At 44.0% G+C, this 23,816-nt stretch overlaps 1 protein-coding gene across 1 annotated transcript in view; it reads right to left on the bottom strand.

Moving 5' to 3' along the window:
- The window catches only part of TMEM183A (transmembrane protein 183A), a 187,792-nt gene that overhangs the window by 80,073 nt on the left and 83,903 nt on the right, over window positions 1–23,816 (bottom strand). The window contains exon 4 of the mRNA XM_068269794.1: window positions 15,580–15,760. Coding sequence (XP_068125895.1) covers window positions 15,580–15,760 — 181 coding nt within the window. The remainder of the gene's footprint in view (window positions 1–15,579; window positions 15,761–23,816) is intronic.

Genomic DNA, 23,816 nt, shown 5'->3' with positions numbered 1-23,816 from the left:
GAGAAACTTAGGGATTCTAATCTTTGTACTGTCCCCTCAGATTCTCCCCCCAAGCAAATACATGGTAAACGCTACATCACCGTGTTGTCTGCCGACAGAGGATCCGCCATGACTTGCAACAGCAACCGCTCAGCCGGCGTCTCTGTCTCCTCCATTATACTGGAGTGATCCGGAAGTACCACATCCTTAAGCTTCTGCTGTGATCACTTCCTACGGCTGGCTGCTGGAGGACGGCGTTGTCCATATACAAAAATTTTTGGTGCCGTCTTATCCTAGCCATCTCCCCCTTGTCAGATGCCACTGTGCACCCGCGTGCACTCACCGCTCAAACTGCCCACCTGGCCGAGCTAAGTGAGATCATCTGCGACCCTTCAGGCTACCGAAGGGGGGAGATTCCCAGCGTCATAACACACACAGACATGATGACCACCTGGGAACAGAAGCACTATGTCTAACTATTGCAGGCAGGATAAACTTCCCAACGCCTGATCACAGGCCAGGATGGGATCTTATCCCAAACAAACTGCTCTGCATAGCTACACAAAGTCGCCAAATAGATAAATAAACTAAAGCTGTCAACTGTGTCCTCGGCAGGCCGGAAACACAAGATACTGAGGGTAGCAGGGGGTGGGGGCCTTTTAAACTTCTTGTCAATTGTGTTTCCCTTGGAGGAGGAGCCTGGAGTCTCTCCTTTTCCTGCCGTACACTGAGATGGTTAGAGAAACCTCAATAAATTAGAATTCTCCTGGATAGGGAGAGTAAATGCCTTTAAAATGATGATACTTCCACAACTCCTCTATTTATTTAGGAACCTTCCCATTAGAATCCCCCAACACTTCTTCATAAGCCTACAAAAATTACTCAACAAATTAATTCTGTTAAACAAGCATTCAAGATTTTCAAATAAGATATTAACGCTCCCTATCTCCAATCTTGGTTTTGGCACCCCAGACCTTGAAAAATATTATCAAGCGTCTATAATAGAACAATCTAGAACAGTTTGGCTAGAGGACTCTTCTTAACAGTGGTACACCATTGAAGAGGAACAACTAGCTACGGGATCCTACAAGCTGTTTCTTTTGTCTAGATTAGTCTGGGAGGTCCAACAAAATACAAAAAAACCAGTTTCAGCCAATATGCTTAGAATCTGGAAAATTCTGTTGAAAATCTATAAAAATGACACTCTAGCTGTTGAGATACCCACTCCTCTGGCAACACTTAATGCTGTTATTAAGGATATAAGTTCAACAATTGAAAACTGGACTTCCTGCGGTATTATAGACATAAAGGACCTGCTTGTGGATTCTAAAATTAGATCATTTGAAAACCTGATTGAACTATATAATATCCCAAAAACCGATTAACCAATTTATTTTAAAGTGCATAGATTCCTAGCCAGACACCCTCTAACCCCAATATCTGTCCCACCCAAAATTAAAAAACTAATTTTACCTGAAAAAACAAACCTGAAAGGCATATCCACTATATACAAAACAACATTAGAACTTAAAGATAAGGCACCTAAATGGCAGCTTAAAGCTTGGCAAGAGCTTTTCCAAACCGAAATTAGTCAGGAAGCCTGGGAACTAGCCTACAAATCTTTAAGAAAATCCTCACACTGTACTAACCACCAAGAAAGTTTCCTTAAATGTGTGTGAAAATGGTACATGTCACCAGAAAAGATCAGTAAGTTCGACCATAAAGCCTCCCCCCTCTGTTGGAGAGGATGTAATGAAAATGGTTCTCTACTACATATATTTTGGAGCTGCCCCAAACTTCAAATGATGTGGAAAGACATAGAATCTTGCTTCAAAAAACTCCCAGTATCATTGGAAACTATACCCCCTTCTATCCCCTCTTACACCTTGGAACTATGGACCTGCCCCCCAAAGAACGACTAATAATGAATCACATTTTTATCACTACTAGACACTTAATTGCTAGCAATTGGAAATCTACATATGTACCCCAGATTGACGAAATATTAAAAATTGTTGAAGCTAACTTACTGGCTGAAAAGTCATGGGCCATTAGGAATGGCAATGTTGAGTCGTTCTTGGGAAGAGCAGGTTTATGGCCCATTATATACCCTGAGTCAACCCTGAGCGAGTTCTAAGATACTCTATCTATACTCTGGAGAATCTAGGTAGTCCTCTTACTAAGGAAGACAAAGTAGAACATAGACATCAACAAAAATGGGAATACTATAATTGAACTGAAATAAACGTCTTGAGACATATGACTGTTAAATTAGCCATACACTGGTCGATTTGCCATCAGATTCGACCAACAGACAGATCCCTATCTGATCGAATCTGATCAGAGAGGGATCGTATGGCTACCTTTACTGCAAACAGATTGTGAACCGATTTCAGCCTGAAACCGTTCACAATCTGTTGTGGTGGTGGTGCTGCTGCTGCCGCTCCCCCCCCCCCCCCTCCCCGCCGCATGCATTACCTGCTCCGCCGGCGCGACTCCCGGGTCTCTCTCCGCTCTTCTCCGTCTCCGCTCTGGTCTCCGGCTCCAGCATGCTTCACTTCTTCCTGCCCGGCAGGAAGTTTAAACAGTAGAGCGCCCTCTACTGTTTAAACTTCCTGCCGGGCAGGAATAAGTGAAGGCATGCCGGAGACCAGAGCGGAGAAGAGCGGAGATGAGCGGGGGCAGTCGCGCCGGCGGAGCAGGTAATGTATGCGACTCTATTGCGTCGGTCGTCGGGCACTCGAACGCCGCTAGCGATGCGCTCTTCACCCGCGGGCGATCGACGGTAGTTTTCCGCACGGCACGATCGACGGGATCGGACGAAATGAATCGAAATTCGGCATGTAACGCGAACGATTGGCAGCAGATTCGATCCCAGTGATCGAATCTGCTGTCGAAACGGCGGTAAATCGGGCCAGTGTATGGCCAGCTTTAACCTGTGGATACTTATTTTACTTACCTGAAATTCAATACATCACACATATGATTCCTGGGAATGTTCATTGTTCATTGTATATGGTTATTCATTTAATTTGTGTTTTGTTGTTATTGACTGACAGATTTAGCTACTTATTTAGCTAATAGAGTCTAGTTCGGTTATTACTTAAAAGCTGCTATGTTAATAAAGATGCAGTCCCATAAGGATTGAAGGTCACAAATACATACAATCTCCAACAATAAGATATCTTATCAGATTAGATTGATATGCGTGGGTCCCCTCCTTTTGGGAATATAGGGACATTTTCCCCCTATCCCAGATAGAAGAGTATCTTGTACTAGCAATATACAAACAAAACAAAAATAAACCAAACAAATATAATGCAACAAAGTAATTACCACTCATAATAAATAATAGGATATTATGTAATTCATAATACATCATAGTACTCTATAATTTTCTTGACCAAATACAGAGGTCAACACTGGAAACCTGTCCGTGACCTCCCCAGACTGACTTTGGAACAGACTATTTTAGAGCTAGTGCCATACCTACCCTTTCCCACCAATCAGAACAGTGGACTGTCTGAAATCTCTGTAGGGCGGTTCATTCCCCCATTTTTCAGACAGCCAAGTTCAACTCAAGATCTAATTTAATAATTATTAGGTTAGGGTACAAGCTTTGAGGACTCAACTGCCTAATCTAAAGTCTGGAGGACACAGGCCGCAACCCATTTCAACATAACAGAAGTGATTCATATAAGAGCAACACTCTACCAGAAATAAATCAAAGAATCACATATAACAACCTTACCAATATTACTGTAAATACTCCGTTGATTGTATAATACTCAATTTACTTATCCTACTACATTGTATATTGTACCTTATGTACCTTTACTCATTCGTACTGTAAACTTTAACTGTAAACTTTATATGTTATACTGTCAACTGCATTATCAAACATTTAATGTCATAATGTGACTGTTTATGTATACTCTGAAATTCTTTAATAAAAATTATTGAAACCGAAAATTGTATTGAACTCTTCATTTTACCTGACAATACTGCACCATATTGGGCTCTCGGTTCTCTTCTTGTTTTTAAGCAAACAATACAGAGGAACTTAAAGAACACCTGACTCCAAAGCAAAACACCCTTTTACCTGCTTTGCCACAGTAAGCACAGAGGTATTCATGCAGGATCCATATACCTCTGTGTGCTGTCTGCTCTGGTCTATTTACCCCTAGTCGTAACCGTAATCACTGCTTGAAAAATCTGACTTTAAGCTAAAGACAAATTTTCAGACAGGAAGAAACAGGCTTGCAGTAGACGGGGGAGAGAAAAAAACAAAAACATACTTTGGGCTTCCTCCAGACTTATCACTCCCTTGCTGTCCTCCTCCGCTTCCTGGATTGTCCACAAATCGCCCCGGACAGTTCTCCGGTCTGAAGTGTACTGTGCATGAGCTGCCCAGCCACGCGCTCCAGTCCCCGTCAAGCTCCCAGCCACCAGACCATGAGGGGGGGGAGGGAGCGCGTGGCCAGACTGCGCCAACTGGAGGACTTTCTGGGGTGAATTGCGGATAATCCAGGAGGCAGAAGAGGACGGCGAGGAAGAAATCAGCCTGGAGGAGACTGGAGGAAGCCCCAGGTATGTATATATTTTTTTCTCTACCCCTGTCTCAGGTACCCTTTAAAGACAAGAATGGTTACTAGTTGTGGTAGTAACTGGTGTGGGAAAGAGGAATGAATGGGCAGGGATATAAGAGGGAACATCACAGCAATCCTGCCTCTTTCTGTCTGAAAATGTGACTTTAGCTAAAAATCAAATTTTTCAAGCAGTGATTATGGGGACTGAGGGGGAGTGTACACATACTCATAAGGCTTCTTCACACTGCAAATTGAAATTTAAATTCCAATGCAATTTTACTGGATGATAGGAACACAATGCGAAAACGGAGAAAAATGAAGCATGCAGGACTTTTACACAATTTTACATACAATTTTGCTGTCATTTTATTTTGTTGCTATTTTAAAAAGAGCCCTAAGATGTACATTTCTCCCACACTAAACTGCACTATAAATTACTTTTCTCCTATGCTGCCATTCTTTACAGTAGGCAGTAATAATCTGACAAGTTTTGGAGTAATCTATCTTCTCATGGGCAATTTTCAGTAAGCCCTTTATGGTGCCTATACTTGGAAAAGTTTTATTTTTTATTGGATCATTACGTTTGATTAATCCGTTCGATCGAATATAAAGATTTTTCCAACATGTCCGAATTACATTTTATCGACTTACATTTAATTCTATCGTTTTGGTCGAATAAATGGGAAAAATCAAATGTTTTTATTGTACTGTGTATGGGCACCATTATTCTTTACAAAACCACCTCCCTGGAAAAAATATATGAAAGATACCAACTGGCCTGCCTACCTGTTTGCACACTATTCTAGAAGTTTGACTGAGCAACTGCCGTTCAGTAAGTGCTTTTGAAAATCAAGGAATCCCTGAGAATCCCCCATGAGGAGATGGGCCACTTAAAAAGTTGTCAGATCTGTACGATTTTAACAACCTATACAAAGTAACAGCAGCGTATATAAAAAAAATAATTATAGTGCATGTTATTCTGGAATAAATGTACATTTTATACATATGCATTTGAAAGTTTTTCATGATGGTGGGGTTTTACGTGGTTGTTTTTTAAGTTCTGATTTTTAAAAACCTGGTTTGCCGATGTAGATCATGGCTTGAGCAAAGATCTTTAATGACCTCTGAAAAATTGTTATTGATCTCCAAGATATAAGAAGGAAAGCGTCCCGACTGCCACCACTACTGTCAAAAAATACACTATAACTTTCAATGACAATTTTGCCCTAAAAATTTACTGAAATGGTTAATAGATGAGGACATGAGAAGGCACAGAAAAACATGAGAAGAAGGAGGCACAGGACAGGAGAAAACACTTAGGGAGCATAGAGAGACCGGTAGGCACAGACTGTGCACAGAAGGGGCACAGAGGGGACACAAAGACAGAAGGGGGTGCAGAAGGAGGCACAAAAGGACAGGAGAAGGCACACACAGACTGACAGAAGGAAAAAGGAGAAACTGGTGACACAGAGGGGGACACTGGTAGCACAGAGGGGAGCGCATTGGTGGCACAGAGGGGCACTAGTGGCAAAGAGGGGGACACAATGGGATACTGGAGTCAAAGGAAGACAGAGGTGGCATAGGGGAGGACAATGGAGGCACAAAGGGACACGGTGCTCAACTTACAAAGAAATTCAACTGAAAGGGAACCCGAGGTGAGAGTGATATGGAGGCTGACATGGTTATTTCCCTTTAACTACCCAACAACCACGTCACACCAATGGCCGTGAACGCAGCGGCAGCCCCAGGCCTGCCTAACGCCGGTTGGCATAAAGTGGAGCTGCAGTTTAGCAGGGAATGCACATGCACGATCGTTCCCTGCCAGTTCACGGAGTTCCACTCCCTGATCAGCCTGCAAGCTGCGTTCGCGGCTAGCAGGCCGTTTGTAAACGAAAGGGGAAAGAAATCCCTTTGGTTTACATCCATACAGCGCTGCTATCTAGTGCAGCGATGTACAAGGGACACTCGGCTGTGCCTCAGAGTGGCAGGGGATCGAAGCCATCTCATAGGCTGATGCATCTGAGAGGCAGAGAAGAGGACGGATCGCCGTCCAAGTCAAATCAGGACTGGGTAGGGGGGTGGGAAGGAGGGGGCGGGGAAGGAGGGGGGCGGGGTAGGGAGGGAAAATCAGGCACTGTAAGTCTGTTAAAAAAAACCAAAAAATAAAACAAATGATCGCAGGAGCGATCAGACACCTCCAAAAGAATGTCCTGTTAAGAACAATAAAAGGAGGTTAGATTCATTTGTGTGCTTAGTTGTAGGACTGTGCAGCAACCTGACAAAGCTGCACAGCCCTGTATTGTGAAAAATGGCCTGGTCACTAGGGGGGTGTAAGCCTACCGATCAGAAGTCTATGACAAATCTGACAAGATTAGCTGCATGCATGTTTCAGGTGTGTGATTTAGATTAGCAAGATGCTAGGCAAATGGTATCGTTTAGACAGCAGCCTCCAAATCGCTTATAGTTATAGCAAACTATAATTCTTATAATTTTTAGGCAATTCCTGGAAGAGTTGATCCAGGGACTTATCGGACTACCGTCTCAGTCGAGAAGGAATTTTACCCTTTTAAGGCTAATTGGCCCGGGCCTTGTAAGTTTTTTTTCCCCCTGGATCAACTGGGATATGTGCAGTGTTACTATGTAAAATAGATAAGGTGAAAACATGGGACAATAGGTGAAAAAGCTTTGTGGATTATGCCCATTGTGTTTAATTTTGCTAGTTCAGAAACCTCAAAAAGGTGATATGGCCCTCAGTCTAAAAAGTTTAAACATCCCTAATTTACACCACTGCTACCCATTCCAGAAGCAGTGGACCGACAAAAAAAAAAAAAAAAAAAAAAAAATAATTCACACCAGCAGTAAGATGTGAAATAATCCAGGAGATCTCAAAGATCTCAAGGCTAAAGTCTAAGGAATAAATTGCCTCTCTTACATTGATGAATATTAACATTCATGGGTCCATCATCAAGAGAAGACGGAACAACAATTGTGTGCATTGCAAGTAAGTAAAGAATGAGCCAAGTACATGAATAGGATTCTCTGCTTTTCCTTAATAACATTCACAGGAATCATAACGTAGACAGTGCAATACATCTGTTATGCAAGTAGGACTAGTATATAACTACTTATATATGTTTTTTTTATTTCTAGGTTAGCATGGGTGTCACTTGTTCTTTAATGGGCCAGAGCATGCAGGTCCTCAAGTGGCTAAGGCACCTTTGACTCAGACTTCTCTTTTTTCCACATTAAAATGTATTTCCATGTTGATTGAAAGCAAATAACATAAAATGCATTTCATCACTGCATTGCCTAGGAATTTTAATGATAGATTAAGGGGATATCCGATTTTGGAGGCAAAACAAAGCTCCTGGCCAGGAAGTTGACAAACTACCCTGTTGAGCAGCCTGGCCTGTTATTGCTTAAGTTAAATGTATTGCTAAGCCTGTCATTGCAATAATTTATATTGTTTATAAAAAAAAAAAAAACTGAAGACATTCATTAACTCATTTGGGACCGTAGGTTCTGGCCCCTTTTAAAAACCAGAGCCTTTCTTTTCAGTTTGCACTTTCGATCACTGCGATTAGCCAATAAAAAGTCTCCTGACTCATGCACGGAACTTCGCTGTCTTTAGATAGTGGAGTTCTGTGCCGGCAGGGACACATGATTGCGCCCTGCGCAGGGAGACAAATTAGTTGAAGCTACGCCACATTAAGTTTAGGCAGCCACAAGTGAAGCGTAGTTTTAACCTACAGCGGTTGAGGTTTAAAGAGAACCAGAGACGAAGCACCCTCATGTATTTTATTACATTTATCAGTGGGAACATGACAGTAAACACCTACCCTGCTTTTAGTTTCATTGTTATCTGCTTAATTAGTCTATTAGCAGCTGTGATAAGAATCCACCGACTATTCAGTCGAGGTTTGACCTGGAATCATTATAGCTGAGTCACTCTTCTGTGAAGTGTTTTCAAGCCCAAGCCTTCCCCCTCCTGGCTTAGATTTCCTGCTTTGCATACTGAGAGCTGTGATGACTGGGAGGGGCTGCTCTGCTGAGAGAGAAGCTCTGTGGATGTAATATGATCCCTATGTGCTCTGTCTGCATAGATACTGATCACTGCAGTTTCATTCCTATGAGAGACACTTCCTACAGGCAGTACATCATACCAAAATGAAAGCACACAGATGAGCCTTTCTCATATAGCCTAGATAGCAGCCTAGTCTCATATAGCCTAGACAGCACATCCAGAACAACTCATAACCCGTAAGGAGAAGGGATATGAGCTGGCGGCCATATTTGATTTTTCCTGGAGCAATAATGGATAAAAAACACTAAAAAAGGCACACCAGAGCGGCAAAATTATCAGGTAGAGCATTTATTCTTTACAAGCTATCAACTGATATGTTTATTTTGTGTGAAACGTTCATCTCTGGTTCCCTTTAAGAAAAACACAGTTAAAACCATAAGTGGTCAATTTACATACATACACTTGAAACACACTTAAATCTACCGGTAGTAGCAATGAAAACAACTAGGTTGCTAAATAGCAATCAGTTGTAAAAAATGGAGAATCTTAGCTTGCAAATCAGATTGCATGCAACATTTTGTCCTTCAATGCACATTGTAAGGGAACGAGTCCAATTTGTGTAGTCTCAGGGGGCTTAGGCAGATTGCAGGGACCAGTTTGGTCTCAGAAACAACAGTTCAGTCAGCAGACCAAGTTTTAAGCTGATAGCATCAGCTTTATTTACATATCCAAAACACAGGAGTACAACAAAACAAAACATAAAAATAAACCCTAGCCTGTCCGGCTCTAACTAACATACATAGATTCCCTCTCTATGCAATAGAGAGGATCTAGCATCCAGCTCTACAAACAGTATGTTTAAGTTTGGTTACTCACGGTGTCTGGCTCTCTCCTTACTGCAGGCAGGCAGGTCCCAGGAAGAGAGAGAGACTAACACTGGAGACATCATATTTAAAGGGTTTCCCCTGAAGCCTAATGAGGCAATTAATTAGCCAGGCTTCTTCAAAAGCCTGGATAGCCTGGTGAATGGAAGTCCCACCCACTCACTTCCATTCACTCCAGGGCCCTTTTTACCGGCTTTTCCAAAAAGCCAAATGCAGTGAAAGAACACCCTTTCACTGCTGAAATGCTTGCTTCCCTGGAGTTTTAACATATATAAGAGAGAAATCTGGGAGAAATATACACACCTTCTACCTCTAACCCAGCATTTCTCTCACACACCCTCCCCCTCTGTTTCGACGTAGGGGTCGGAACATAACTAGCCTCAAGACAGTGTACCCGGGACAAGGCATCTGCATTTCCCAGCTGGGACCCAGGTCTATGCTCCACTGTGAACTTGTAGTTCTGAAGGGCCAGGAACCATCTTGTCACCCTTCTATTCTTTTCCCGATTTTCACACATCCATTTTAGGGGGGCGTGATCAGTAACTAATGTAAACTGGCGGCCTAACAGATAGTATCTAAGCTCCTCCAGAGCCCATTTAACTGCTAAGCATTCCTTCTCTACTGTAGCATAGTTTCTTTTATGGATGTTCAGCTTTTTACTCAGGAAAACCACAGGATGCTCTGAACCTTCTCTGATTTGGGACAGTACTGCTCCCACTCCCACATCGGATGCGTCCGTCTGCACAATAAAGTTTTGTGTGAAGTCTGGGGTTATCAGCACTGGTTGGCTACATAAAGCTTTTTTAAGGGTCTGAAAGGCCTGTTCTGCCTCAGAGTTCCACTTGATCATTATAGACTTGGTGCCTTTTGTAAGGTCAGTCAGGGGGACCGCTATATTGGCAAAATTAGCTATGAACCGTCTGTAGTAACCAGTGATTCCCAAAAAAGCTCAAACCTGTTTCTTTGTCAATGGTCTAGGCCAGTCCTGAATTGCTTGCACCTTGTTAAGCTGAGGCTTAACTAGCCCTCTACCAATGTTATACCCCAAATATTTGGCTTCTTCCAGGCCTATGCTACATTTTTTTGGGTTGGCTGTCAGTCCGGCCATACGTATGGAGTCCAGCACGGCCTGTACCCTAGGTAGATGGGATTGCCAATCCGCGCTATGGATAACCACGTCATCCAGATACGCTGCTGCATACTGTCTATGGGGCCTTAAGATTTGGTCCATGGTACGTTGGAAGGTGGCCGGGGCCCCATGTAACCCAAATGGCAACACAACATACTGGAACAGACCTTCGGGAGTGCTGAAAGCAGTTTTCTCTTTGGCTTGGTTTGTCAGGGGGATCTGCCAATAGCCCTTGGTCAAATCTAAGGTCGTCAAATATCTGGCTGTTCCTAGTCTCTCAATTAATTCGTCCACACGAGGCATAGGGTAGGCATCAAATTTGGAGACAGCATTTAATTTTCGAAAGTCATTGCAAAAGCGCCAGCTCCCATCCGGTTTAGGAATTAAGACAATTGGACTGGACCAATCGCTATGCGACTCCTCAATGACCCCCAACTCCAACATTTTTTTAACTTCCTGAGATATGGCTTCTCGTCAAGCTTCAGGCACCCTATAAGGTTTTACGTTAACCCTTACCCCAGGTTCAGTTATGATGTCATGTTTTACCAAAAAGGTTCGACCAGGTTTCTCCGAAAAAACATCCCTATTCTTCATTACAAAGGCCTGTACTTCTTTCCTCTGAGTGTCGGACAAGGAGTCTGCCACCTTAACCTCTGGCACTAAGGGTTCTGCACTTAGGAATGAAGTAGGCTTGGTGAACAGTGACATCCTTTCTTTCCAAGGTTTGAGAAGATTGACGTGGTAAACCTGCTCAGGTTTCCTTTTACCTGGCTGGCGAACCTTATAATTTATCTCGCCAATCTTCTCAAGAATTTCAAAGGGTCCTTGCCACTTTGCCAAAAATTTGCTTTCTACTGTGGGTATTAGAACTAGTACTCGATCACCAGGGGAAAAATTACGTATTTTAGAACTCCTATTATACACCCTCCGTTGGGCTCCCTGCGCCTGCTCCATGTGTTCTCTTACTATGGGCAGCACTGCAGTTATCCTGTCCTGCATTTGGCATATATGCTCAATGACACTTTTAAAGGGGGTGGGTTGACCCTCCCCGGTCTCCTTGGCTATGTCCAACAGGCCCCTAGGGTGTCTACCATATAACAATTCAAAAGGTGAGTATCCTGTAGAGGATTGGGGAACCTCCCTTATAGCAAACATTAGATAGGGTAATAAGTAGTCCCAATTTTCCCGTCCTTGTCAACCGCTTTCTTAAGCATTTTTTTGAGGGTTTTATTGAACCTTTCCACTAACCCATCAGTCTGGGGGTGGTATACAGAAGTGCGAAGTTGGTCCACTTTGAACAATCTGCACAACTCCTTCATGACCCGGGACATAAATGGGGTACCTTGGTCAGTAAGTATTTCCTTTGGGATTCCCACCCGGCTAAAGACATGTACCAACTCTCTAGCAATGGATTTAGATGAGGTATTACGTAGAGGAATGGCCTCGGGGTATCGGGTAGCATAATCCATTATTACTAACATATGTTGGTGTCCCCGTGCAGATTTTACTATCGGGCCTACCAAATCCATTGCTATTCTCTCAAATGGTGTCTCTATCACAGGGAGAGGGACCAAAGGGCTACGAAAATGTGGCCTAGGAGCCGAATACTGGCAGTCTGGACAGGAACTACAGTATTCCTCAACTTCACAATGTAGTCCTGGCCAGAAAAACCGTTGCAAAATTCGCTCCTTTGTCTTCTCTACCCCTAAATGTCCACCCATCACATGTTTATGTGCAAGGTCAAGTACCATACGTCGGTATGGTTTCGGGACAACCAGTTGCTCCACCCGATCATTTCCCTTTTCTACTACCTGATATAACAGGTCATTTTGGAGGGCTAAGTAGGGACAAGAGAGCGTGGAGTCAGGGTTTACGGGTTTCCCATCTATAACTTTTACATTAGCCCTTGCTCTAGATAAAGTGGGATCCTTTAACTGTTCTGAAGCAAAATTATCCCTCCTAATCTCCAAATCAGGCATGTCATTCTCTTCCTCAACCGAGTCTACATGGACTCCCCCCCCCCCCCCTGGTATCACCTGGTCAACCTGGGGTTCCATGTCTACCTCATCAGCTTCCCCTGCTAAAACAGAGAATGGAAAATCTCTAGTAGCCCCAGCCTCCGGTACACCCTCAGACACATTAGTACTGGAATCAGGGGAGCTTCCCTTTGAGCAAGATTGGTTCATAACCTTGTCTGTCTCCCACAATTTCCAAAAATGTGGGAAGTTTCTACCCAAAATGACATTGTGTGGTAAAGTGGGAACCAACCCTACGGGGTACATTAATGTCCCGTAGGCAGTTTTGATTTCCACTTCCGCAATAGAATACTCGCGAGTATCCCCATGTATACATGTAATCCCTACTTTATCATGCACATATTGAGGAGTTTCAACCAACACAGATTTCATCAGGGTAACCTGACTACCAGAATCCAACAATGCATTTACTTGTTTTCCTTCCACAACAACATTACACAGGTGCTTATCATTCCCTGTCTGTGGAAGGGCAGTACACACAATCTGAGCATACATTGACGTACGTCTATTTGTTAAGGCCATATCACACTGCATAGGTTCATCAGTTAGGCTGCAGTCTGCAGCAAAGTGTCCCAGCATATTGCACCTGAAACACCGCACTAACTCTTTATTAGGTCCTCGGCGAGGAGGGGGCCCTCCTGACACATTTTGGTACTCTCTGAGTCTAGCGCTAGTAGATTCTCCACGTTGGAGCATGCTCTTATCAGTTGTAGATCCTTTTTTCCATGCAGGAAGCTTTCCCTTGGGAACCTGGGTTCGCTCTACTTGTTGAAGGCTGAGTAGCTCCTCAGCAGAAACGTACCTCTCCACCATTTTCACAAGCTGATCAGCAGTTTTTGGCTCTGCATGGCTTACCCATTTGCGCAAAGGTGTCGGTAGAGACCTAAGGAACCGGTCCATCACTACCCTTTCCACGATCTGTGGTCCGGTTAGAGTCTCCGGTCCATTTTTTAGTTAGATGAATTAGGTCATGCATCTGGGAGTGGGGAGGCTTTTCTGTTATAAACATCCACTGATGAACACGCTGGGCGCGGACTGAGAGCGTGACCCCCAGTCGGGCCAGAATCTCAGCTTTTAGTTTGTCATAATCTTTAGCGGCTACGTGATCCAGATCAAAATAGGCTTTTTGGGGTTCCCCAGATAGAAAGGGGGCACCAGACCCGCCCACTGCTCTCTAGGCCACTCCTCACGCTCTGCAATCCTCTCAAATGTGGAAAGGTAAGCTTCAACATCATCATTTGTAGTCAACTTTTGCAGATAGTAGCTAGCACGAATAGCACTTGACTTAGCGGTTTCTGTAGGCGGTGCTGCTGCACTCCTTGCAGCTAGCTGCTGCACCACCTCTTTGAGGAGCTCATGATCTTGACGCTGTTCCTCTCTGTTTGCAATCAGCTGTTGTTGCTGGACTCTGGTGGCCTCTTGCTGGGCAGCCGTAGCCTGTACCAGAGCCTTGACAATGTCATCCATATTGACATGCAACAAAACACTTTATAATGATGAATTGCAATTAGGTTTCTAGCCCTTTAAAATTTTTTTTTTTTTTTTTTTTTTTTTTTAATGCCAAAGCATCCTCCACCACATGTAAGGGAACGAGTCCAATTTGTGTAGTCTCAGGGGGCTTAGGCAGATTGCAGGGTCCAGTTTGGTCTCAGAAACAACAGTTCAGTCAGCAGACCAAGTTTTAAGCTGATAGCATCAGCTTTATTTACATATCCAAAACACAGGAGTACAACAAAACAAAACATAAAAATAAACCCTAGCCTGTCCGGCTCTAACTAACATACATAGATTCCCTCTCTATGCAATAGAGAGGATCTAGCATCCAGCTCTACAAACAGTATGTTTAAGTTTGGTTACTCACTGTGTCTGGCTCTCTCCTTACTGCAGGAAGGCAGATCCCAGGAAGAGAGAGAGACTAATGCTACGTACACACATGGGACAACGATCGTTCGTTGAGAACGACGAACGAACTTTTAATTGATGAAAGAACGACCTATGTAAAGATAGTTTTAAAAGGTGTGTAACGATCTGATCATTAGAACGAACGTTACATCACGTAAAGCATCTATTGCGCCTGCGCATAAAATGAGAAGTTTCACAGAGAAATAGTGAAATGCGCATGTCAAGCCTAGTACGAACGACCGTTTCCAACGATGTACTACTTTTGCAAACGATCGTCGTTGGTTAAAATCCGCCGAGACAGAACTTTCTTTTGTAGCGATTTGGCTCGTTCGTCGTTTGCCTTAATAGTCGGTGGTTCGTTTTTTGTAACGATCGGCGTTGGTAAAGATCGGGGAACGATCGTTACAAACGACTATAGTCGCATGTGTGTACGCACCTTTACACTGGAGACACCATATTTAAAGGGTTTCCCCTGAAGCCTAATGAGGCAATTAATTAGCCAGGCTTCTTCAAAAGCCTGGATAGCCTGGTGAATGGAAGTCCCACCCACTCACTTCCATTCACTCCAGGGCCCCTTTTACCGGCTTTTCCAAAAAGCCAAATGCAGTGAAAGAACACCCTTTCACTGCTGAAATGCTTGCTGCCCTGGAGTTTTAACATATAGGAGAGAGAAATCTGGGAGAAATATACACACCTTCTACCTCTAACCCAGCATTTCTCTCACAACATGTTAAAATTGATGACATACTTTGTAAATTTTACAGGGGAGGAAAAAAAACTCCCATAACAGTCTGACACTGCATTTCTTTTTAGTGTCCATTATCATTATAGGGACATTAGGGAGCACAAACTAATTTTAGACAATTGGATGTTGCTGAAAAGTACCCAAAAGTGAAGTAAAAATTGCATAGCATCATTTTCAGCTACAGCAAGGCGTTTATAAGAGATGTTACCGTATGTATGTTTTTTTTTTTTATTAGATCTAGTATAAAAGCTACTCATAAATTAGGGTTAAAACACAGGAAAACAAACTTACCTTAGAGTTAAGTAAAGCACTGGGAGTTGAATCAGGTAATGCTGGGCTTTTAGACAATCGGGAACAAAATGGCTCATACATGTGATACAGGGTACGAATCACACACACACGCAAGGACCTCAGCCTGTACATGCACTCTGGAAGAAGACGTACAGGAAGGCAGTCACTTATGCGGTAATATCTGAAAAAAAAAAAACAAGTATAGAAAATGTACAGAAATGAAGCAATTTATGATCAGACAAGAAAAAAAAACCAAAATGGTATAACTGTGGCTCTAACTGTAATGTCATTTTATACAGTGCATATGGAAAAAAAGGAATCACACGCTTAAAAAAAAAAATATTCAGTTTGTTGTTCTGCAGCCTATAACATTATTGCATAAATATAGCTAAAACAATATATATTTTTAGTATGCGTACGCCGTAATCCCTGAAGGCATGTTTTTGGCCGCACCGCACCACTACCGCCAATACTCAGTCCGAAACTGGCCTAAGTGTCTTCAAGATGCTACAAAACATGTTATTTGTTTTTAGGGCTAAATAAATAGTGTGGCTTTACTGTATATGTGATTTCTTGACTGGATTACCCTAACAAGCATTATTTTATACGAATCATTTTATACGAGTCATTATTTTATACAAAGCATAGAAAATAAATATAGGAGAGAGAGAGAGTGATTGAATTGTCAGCTGAAGCCATACCTCCTTCCAGACTCACAGCCTACCAGAAAACATAATATAAAATAACAACTCAAACCAGGTGCTGAATTAGTTCTTTATTTAAATATTATAAAAGCAGGAATCCTAGGTCAAAGCTGACATATTCTGGACCATGCAGGATTCTTAGTTATAGCCTAAAACTTCTGGCATTCACTCTACCTCCCAATAATACCTGAGCACACCTGAAAAAGACAGGAGAGAGAAGAGAGAAAGACACGCAATGGGTGTACATAATAATGTGGATGGATACTGTACTGATTAAAGGCTCTCCCTCTGACACAGGAGAGTAACCAAGCAGCTCAGGGTGACCCAAACTACTAGGAATGTATAGGGGGATGAAAGGAACCAAAAAGCCCTCCTACTAAAAAAGCAAAGCTTGGTGTAATTGCCTTCTTAAAACAGAAGGAAATTTGCAATAATTCAGTTATAAATGAACATTTGTGGTTACCCACAATGCATACCTACTAAATATGCAAATTATCCCTTTCCGCCCTTGTTAAGCCAAGCAAGCATCTAGAACCGCTGGTTTATAGCAAGCCTATAGCTTTAAGTTTTACACAGCCATACCAAACCCACATGCAGACAGCCTGTTTCGGACTTTTGGTCCTCATCAGTACATGGCAGGGATTGATAAGGCTGTATGAAATAGGGCTTGGTCGAGTACTTTGCTTTTTTAGTAGGAGGGCTTTTTGGTTACTTTCATCCCCCTATACATTCCTAGTAGTTTGGGTCACCCTGAGCTGCTTGGTTACTCTGTTGTACTCGACCAAGCCCTATTTCATACAGCCTTATCAATCCCTGCCATGTACTGATGAGGACCAAAAGTCCGAAACAGGCTGTCTGCATGTGGGTTTGGTATGGCTGTGTAAAACTTAAAGCTATAGGCTTGCTATAAACCAGCGGTTCTGGATGCTTGCTTGGCTTAACAAGGGCGGAAAGGGATAATTTGCATATTTAGTAGGTGTGCATTGTGGGTAACCACAAATGTTCATTTATAACTGAATTATTGCAAATTTCCTTCTGTTTTAAGAAGGCAATTACACCAAGCTTTGCTTTTTTAGTAGGAGGGCTTTTTGGTTCCTTTCATCCCCCTATACATTCCTAGTAGTTTGGGTCACCCTGAGCTGCTTGGTTACTCTGTTGTACTCGACCAAGCCCTATTTCATACAGCCTTATCAATCCCTGCCATGTACTGATGAGGACCAAAAGTCCGAAACAGGCTGTCTGCATGTGGGTTTGGTATGGCTGTGTAAAACTTAAAGGGATACTGTAGGGGGGTTGGGGGAAAATGAGTTGAACTCACCCGGGGCTTCTAATGGTCCCCCGCAGACATCCTGTGCCAGCGCAGCCACTCACCGATGCTCCGGCCCCGCCTCCGGTTCACTTCTGGAATTTCAGACTTTAAAGTCTGAAAACCACTGCGCTTGCGTTGCCGTGTCCTCACTCCCCCTGATGTCACCAGGAGCGTACTGCGCAGGCACAGACCATACTGGAACTGCGCAGTACCCTCCTGGTGCCATCAGCGGGAGCGAGGACACTGCAACGCAGGCGCAGTGGTTTTCAGACTTTAAAGTCTGAAATTCCAGAAGTGAACCAGAGGCGGGGCCGGAGCATTGGGGAGTGGCTGCATGGGCACAGGATGTCTGCAGGGGACCATTAGAAGCCCTGGGTAACTTTAACTCATTTTCCCCCGACCCCCCTACAGTATCCCTTTAAAGCTATAGGCTTGCTATAAACCAGCGGTTCTGGATGCTTGCTTGGCTTAACAAGGGCGGAAAGGGATAATTTGCATATTTAGTAGGTGTGCATTGTGGGTAACCACAAATGTTCATTTATAACTGAATTATTGCAAATTTCCTTCTGTTTTAAGAAGGCAATTACACCAAGCTCTGACACAGAAGATCAGGGTTTGAATCTCGGCTCTTCCTGTTCAGTAAGCCAGCATCTATTCAGCAAGGAGACCTTGGGCAAGATTCCGTAACACTGCTGCTGTTTAAAGAGTGCGCCTTAGTAGCTGCAGCTCTTGCTCTGAGTCCACCACAGCTCTGTGTCTTGTCAAAATATCCTGGTTCTTTAAGGTCCAGGGAAAAAAAATGTCCACTGCGAAAGAAAATAGAGCATTTCTGTGGTGGAATGCCACTAGACATTTTGGAATGCCAATAGACATTTTTGAAATTCATGTAATAACTTTCTGACTGAGCATAATGGAGACATCAGTAATTTACCTTTTGTGGCATTGAGAAGATGAGGGGCAGTGTGAGGGGAGGCGTCACCCCAGGTGGGTATTTGAGAGCCGTATTTTTTCCCTGGGAACTAGAGAATCAGGCAGTTTTTACTACAGATGGGATGTCAATTTGTTCTTTCATAAACCTTTGTACTAAGATTGCGTGTCTCTTCCACTACCAACTTGCCTTGCACACAGTAGGATATGCCAAATACATTTTCTTTACTTTGCAAAAACAGCAACATTTCTTACAAATCTTGTTTACACATTACTCATTTAAACAAAAATTCGATCAAAATCCAAATAAAAAAATGTGCATGAACTTGGGCATTTAAAAGGCAGAAATCACATTGCATTCCTAATTTGGAGGCCTAAAGTGCTTGAAAACATCTTGCGTGTGTAGACATGGATCAGCAGGTAGTGTAAGTAGTGTACTGCTTCACACTGACAGGCCAAACTCACTGTGTAACGCACCGCAAACAGCTGTTTGTGTAGTGATGGCCGTGCTGGACTTGTGCGCACCATGGCGAGATTGCTCTTCCTCAGTGTGATTTCAGGTAATGTCTGACTGCCTTATCAACTTTCGATGGTTCTTTCTCTACCATTGTTAAAGCTTACATCTATTTTTTAAAATTACCTTTTTTTTCTGCTGTCTGTTCAGTACCTTCAACGAGAATCTGTTATGGAGGGCAAGTCTGAAATTCATTCAACTGTGTGATAAACTTTCCATATTACTTTCTCAGTACCATGGTGACCACGGGTAATGGCAGAGGAATCAGGGTTCGATTCCAGTCCAGAGTGGGAGCCTGAGAAACGGCTACCACCACACATCCAAGGAAGGACCCAAATGTGCTGTATAAGTAATGTAACTGCCCTGACCATGCTTTGCAGAACAGGCATTTGTGGTCAGATGGACCCTTGACCCAATGCTGTGTGCCAGAGATGACAACACTTGCCTTTCAACATCACGGTACAGTTTGGGAATCGCCTTTTTAGAAAAAGAATTGCTGCCCGGTATCTTCCACTGCGGTGTCCCAATCGCCACAAACTTTCTGAAGGCCTCAGAGTCCAACAGCCGGTATGGTAATAGCTGGCGAGTCAACAGTTCCGCCAAGCCAGCTGTCAGATGCTGGGCAAGGAGGTGACTGGCAGACATTGGCTTCTTCCGCTCAAAGATTTCCTTAACGGACACCTGGTTGCTGCTGTGGGCAAATGAGCAGCAACGGCTACCACCACACATCCAAGGAAGGCAGCAGGCAGTGACGAAAAATAACAATACAGGAGGACTCTTTCGAGGCCCTGCTGTATATGAGACGAATAAACTTTAAATCCTTTAACGACAATCTGTTATGGAGGGCAAATCTGCCATCCATTCAAGTGAAAGGTATGCACTGACTGCCAGGTATAATACAATGTGCAGTCACACAGATGCAGTAAAAGGTATGCAGTGACTGCAAACAGCTGTTTGTGTAGTGATGGCCGTGCTGGACTGGTGCGCACGATGGCGAGAGTGCAGGTGATGGCGGCTTTCCAGCCCATATGGTCGGGCTAAGTTAGCTCAATGACAGAACAACAGTGACTGTCCAGTTGATCGAATTTGGTCTATCCACAATGAAGCAACGACCCTATTTTCTTGGGTGTGCCCCCCAACACACTCATATAGGTCATTGCTTCATTGTGATACGCAAGCCCCTTCATCTCGGCAGGGTAACAATCACGAAGGGGAATTGACAAATGTACATGCCTTTTGTTTTGTTGTTGCAGCCTCAGTGCAGCCAGAAAAGTTAGGCAGGAATGTACACGCACCAGAAAAATTATTATAGTGGTCGCTGCTAGCAGCGGCCTTAAAAATTCAGGAATAAACCTGGAGTCCTGGACCCTGTTGGTGGTGGCGGAGGAGAAGGCAATCAAGCGGCCTGCAGGCAGAGATGCTGTGTGGGGACCGACTTAGTCTTGGGGCAGGCAGTGATGCTGTGTGTGGGGACTGACACCTTCGGGCAGGCAGTAGCCCTCTGGGATCGGGGCGACTTCTCTTCTCACTGGCAATGCCACCAGCTGCGCTGAAGGTCCTTTTTGACAGGACGCTTGAGGCAGTGCAGGCCAGAAGTTGGATGGCAAATTGTGACAGCTCTGGCCACATGTCAAGCCTGCGCACCCAGTAGTTCAGGGGTTCATCGCTGCTCAGAGTGTCTACATCCGCACTTAAGGCCAGGTAGTCGGCTACCTGCCGGTCGAGGCGTTGGGGGAGGGTGGATCTGGAAGGGCTAAGGCGAGGCGTTGGACTAAAGAATGTCCCTATGTCCGACATCACCATGAGATCGCTAGAGCGTCCTGTCCTTGCCTGCGTGGACATGGGAGGAGGAAGATTAATGGCAGATGGCACCTTTATTCCGTTGTGCTGTAACATCACCCTTAAACGCACTGTAAAACATACTTCCCAAATTGTGTTGGGTATTTGGTAACATCTTTGTGCTTATACCGAGGGTCTAGTAGCGTTGCCACCCAGTACAGGTCATTCCCCTTGAGTTTTTTTATACGGGGTCCCTCAACAGGCTGGACAGCATGAAAGATGCCATCTGCACAAAGTTGGATGGAACGTACTAGCCATCTCCTCTTGCTCTTCCTCTTTGATGTCAGGTAAGTTCTCCTCCTCATCCTAGCCACGAACAATAGCGCGGCGGTAGTGCAGAGATTATAGACGGGAACTCCAGCGCCTGGAACCATTGGTAGGTGAGTCTGTGTGCACCACTTTTATTCCTCCCCGCTGCGCTTAGTAATAGTGCGGGGAGGAGAAGGGATGCGGAGGGGGGAAGTTTCAGCCTGTGGGACCAAGATGGCCCCTGCCACAATTAGCATTCTCCTCATTTACTATTTTGAACATCTCTGAAATGAAGACGTGGACAGTACAACACATCTGCTATGTAAGTAGAGCATGTGATTATATACCTGCATATGTGGTTTTTTTTCAGGCATTCCAGACTAATAGTTGCTCTTTAAGCACCTGAATCCACAAATTTTATTTTTCCAAGAGACACACTTGAGAAAGGAAGCAAAAATTAAAATGCCAACTAATAAGTATAACCAATTAATGCTCTCATCCACAGATTGAAAAAAAAAAATCACTTAGAATTACAATAGCAATTAATTAATACTGCTCATTTCAAGTTGCTGATGTGCCAGTAGACAAAGAGGGACGACATTCTGCTAAAAGGTAAACTGCATGGTTAGATGTATACCCTGGCCACAGTTTACTTTCCCAATGAAAACCTCTCAAGTTTGATAAATTCCTCAAAGCTGTAGATCAGTTTAAATAGGGAGTGATTCTTATTGGGTGGAAGGGGGGTGTAAATTGGTCTATTAGGTCTGAGGTAGATACATCAACTGGGAAAACGTCAAACCTGAAGAGCTTTGACCAGCTATTTCTGTTTTGTGGGACACACACTTGGTAAACTGTTGGATGTTGATGCATCCCCAAGAAAGGGATTAAACTTATTTTTCGGCTGTCCATAGAGTTTATTCGTGGATCAATGTGTTTCTCATGGATCAACTTCTTCTGGATAAGATAAAGGGGGCTGCTGTGGGGAACAAAAGGATCTCAGATCACACTTCAATTGTTATGTTACAAACCTCCCCATTTGGTAAAGGTAAAAGGATCTGCCGACTCAAGGATTTCATACTACTGTACAAAATAAAGCGGTAATAAATACAATTAGCGAAAAATTGAAATCATTTTTCCAACTTAACAGCTTAGATGATAAATTACCAGGGATCATATGGGATATTAACCACTTCTATACCATGAAATTTTGTGCTGATCTGTGCTGTGTGGGCTCTCCAGCCCACAGCACAGATCAGGTTGCAGCCAGGCCGATCAGACTTCCCCCCTTTTTTTCCCACTAGGGGGATGTCCTGCTGGGGGGGTCTGATCGCCGCCGGCTGCTTGCGCTTGCGGGGGGGCTCTTCAAAGCCCCCCTCCGCAGCACTTCCGGGCCTCCTTCCCCTTCCCTCCCTCTCCCTCCCCCTGTGAGCAGCGCAGGACGGATTTCCGTCCTGCGCCTGATGGGATAGGCTTTAGCCTATCAGATGCCGGCGATCCCCAGTCAATCAGAGGCCGGGGATCAACGATCTCCTCCACGGCTACATGTAAACACCGGGGAAGATCTTCCCCGTGTGTTTACATTTACCCTGCGAGCCGCCGATCGGCTCGCAGGGTGTTCACGGAGACACCCTCCATGAACTGACATGGAACGGCCGCTCATACGAGCGGCCGCTTCCATGGAATACACTTCAGGATTCAGGGGCGTACATATACGCACCGAGAATCCGGAAGTGGTTAATAGCTGTAGCAACAACAACAAAAAACATGGTTCACAATAATAAATTAAACTAATTACAGAATCTCACAAAAAAAAGTGTCCACGTCTCTAATTTTTTTTTTAAAAAAATATTTGATTATATATTTACATGGGACAACATTAAGGCCCCTTTCACACGGTGGCGTTGCATTGGCCTCTTTTTACCGCAGACCAACACTATGCCAGTGAAAGTCTATGGGGCCTTTCACACAGACAAGATGAAGCGGAAGTGACGTACTCACTGCAAACCCAACGTGAGCACCTACCTAGGTTACTGTTGATTCGCGGCGGAGCGGAAGTCATGCAAGTCTATGGCAATGAAAAAAATTCACATGGTAGTGTTGCGGCGTGCAACTCTTTAGAAGTAGAAGAAAAGGGGGCAACACCCCTCCATCTAGGGTGGACACTCAGACCTAACAATTGTTCAAAATGGAGGTGTCGGATACGGATAAAATAGTTAAAAACCATTTAAAAAGTGGGAGGTAGTGGTGGACTCAACTCTCACAAGTAGACACACGATCAGTGTGTCGCTTATATCACCGACCGAACTTCCGCTTGTTGCTTCCGGACGCCAACCACACCCAGTGGGACAGACCGCATGGAGGAGATGGGAGCCATCAGAGCCTCTTACAGCCGCCCAGCTCCATTAAAGAAGGTAAACCCCCTTCCTTTGTCAGCAGATCGCAGGTCACATCACCCTGCCAACCTGCCACCCCTACCATGCAGTCAGTGAGAATTCCGCCTGGTCCTAAGGGAATTCTCATGGCTACAGCACAGAATCCCTGGACCAATTTTAGATAGTAGGTCTGTGTATCCACTGGGTAGGAAACAGTGAAAAGTAACTGGATTAGGGGAGGTGCACCTATATAGGTGTGGGAACATTATGCAAATGTCTAATTGGTCTGTGTTTCCTAACAGGCAGGGGACGGTGTTCTCTAA

This window comes from Hyperolius riggenbachi, chromosome 2 (assembly GCF_040937935.1).
Source record: "Hyperolius riggenbachi isolate aHypRig1 chromosome 2, aHypRig1.pri, whole genome shotgun sequence".
NCBI classification, from domain to species: Eukaryota; Metazoa; Chordata; class Amphibia; order Anura; family Hyperoliidae; genus Hyperolius; species Hyperolius riggenbachi.
Note: the sequence above shows the minus strand (reverse complement) of the source record. Positions and strands in the feature narration are given on the sequence as shown.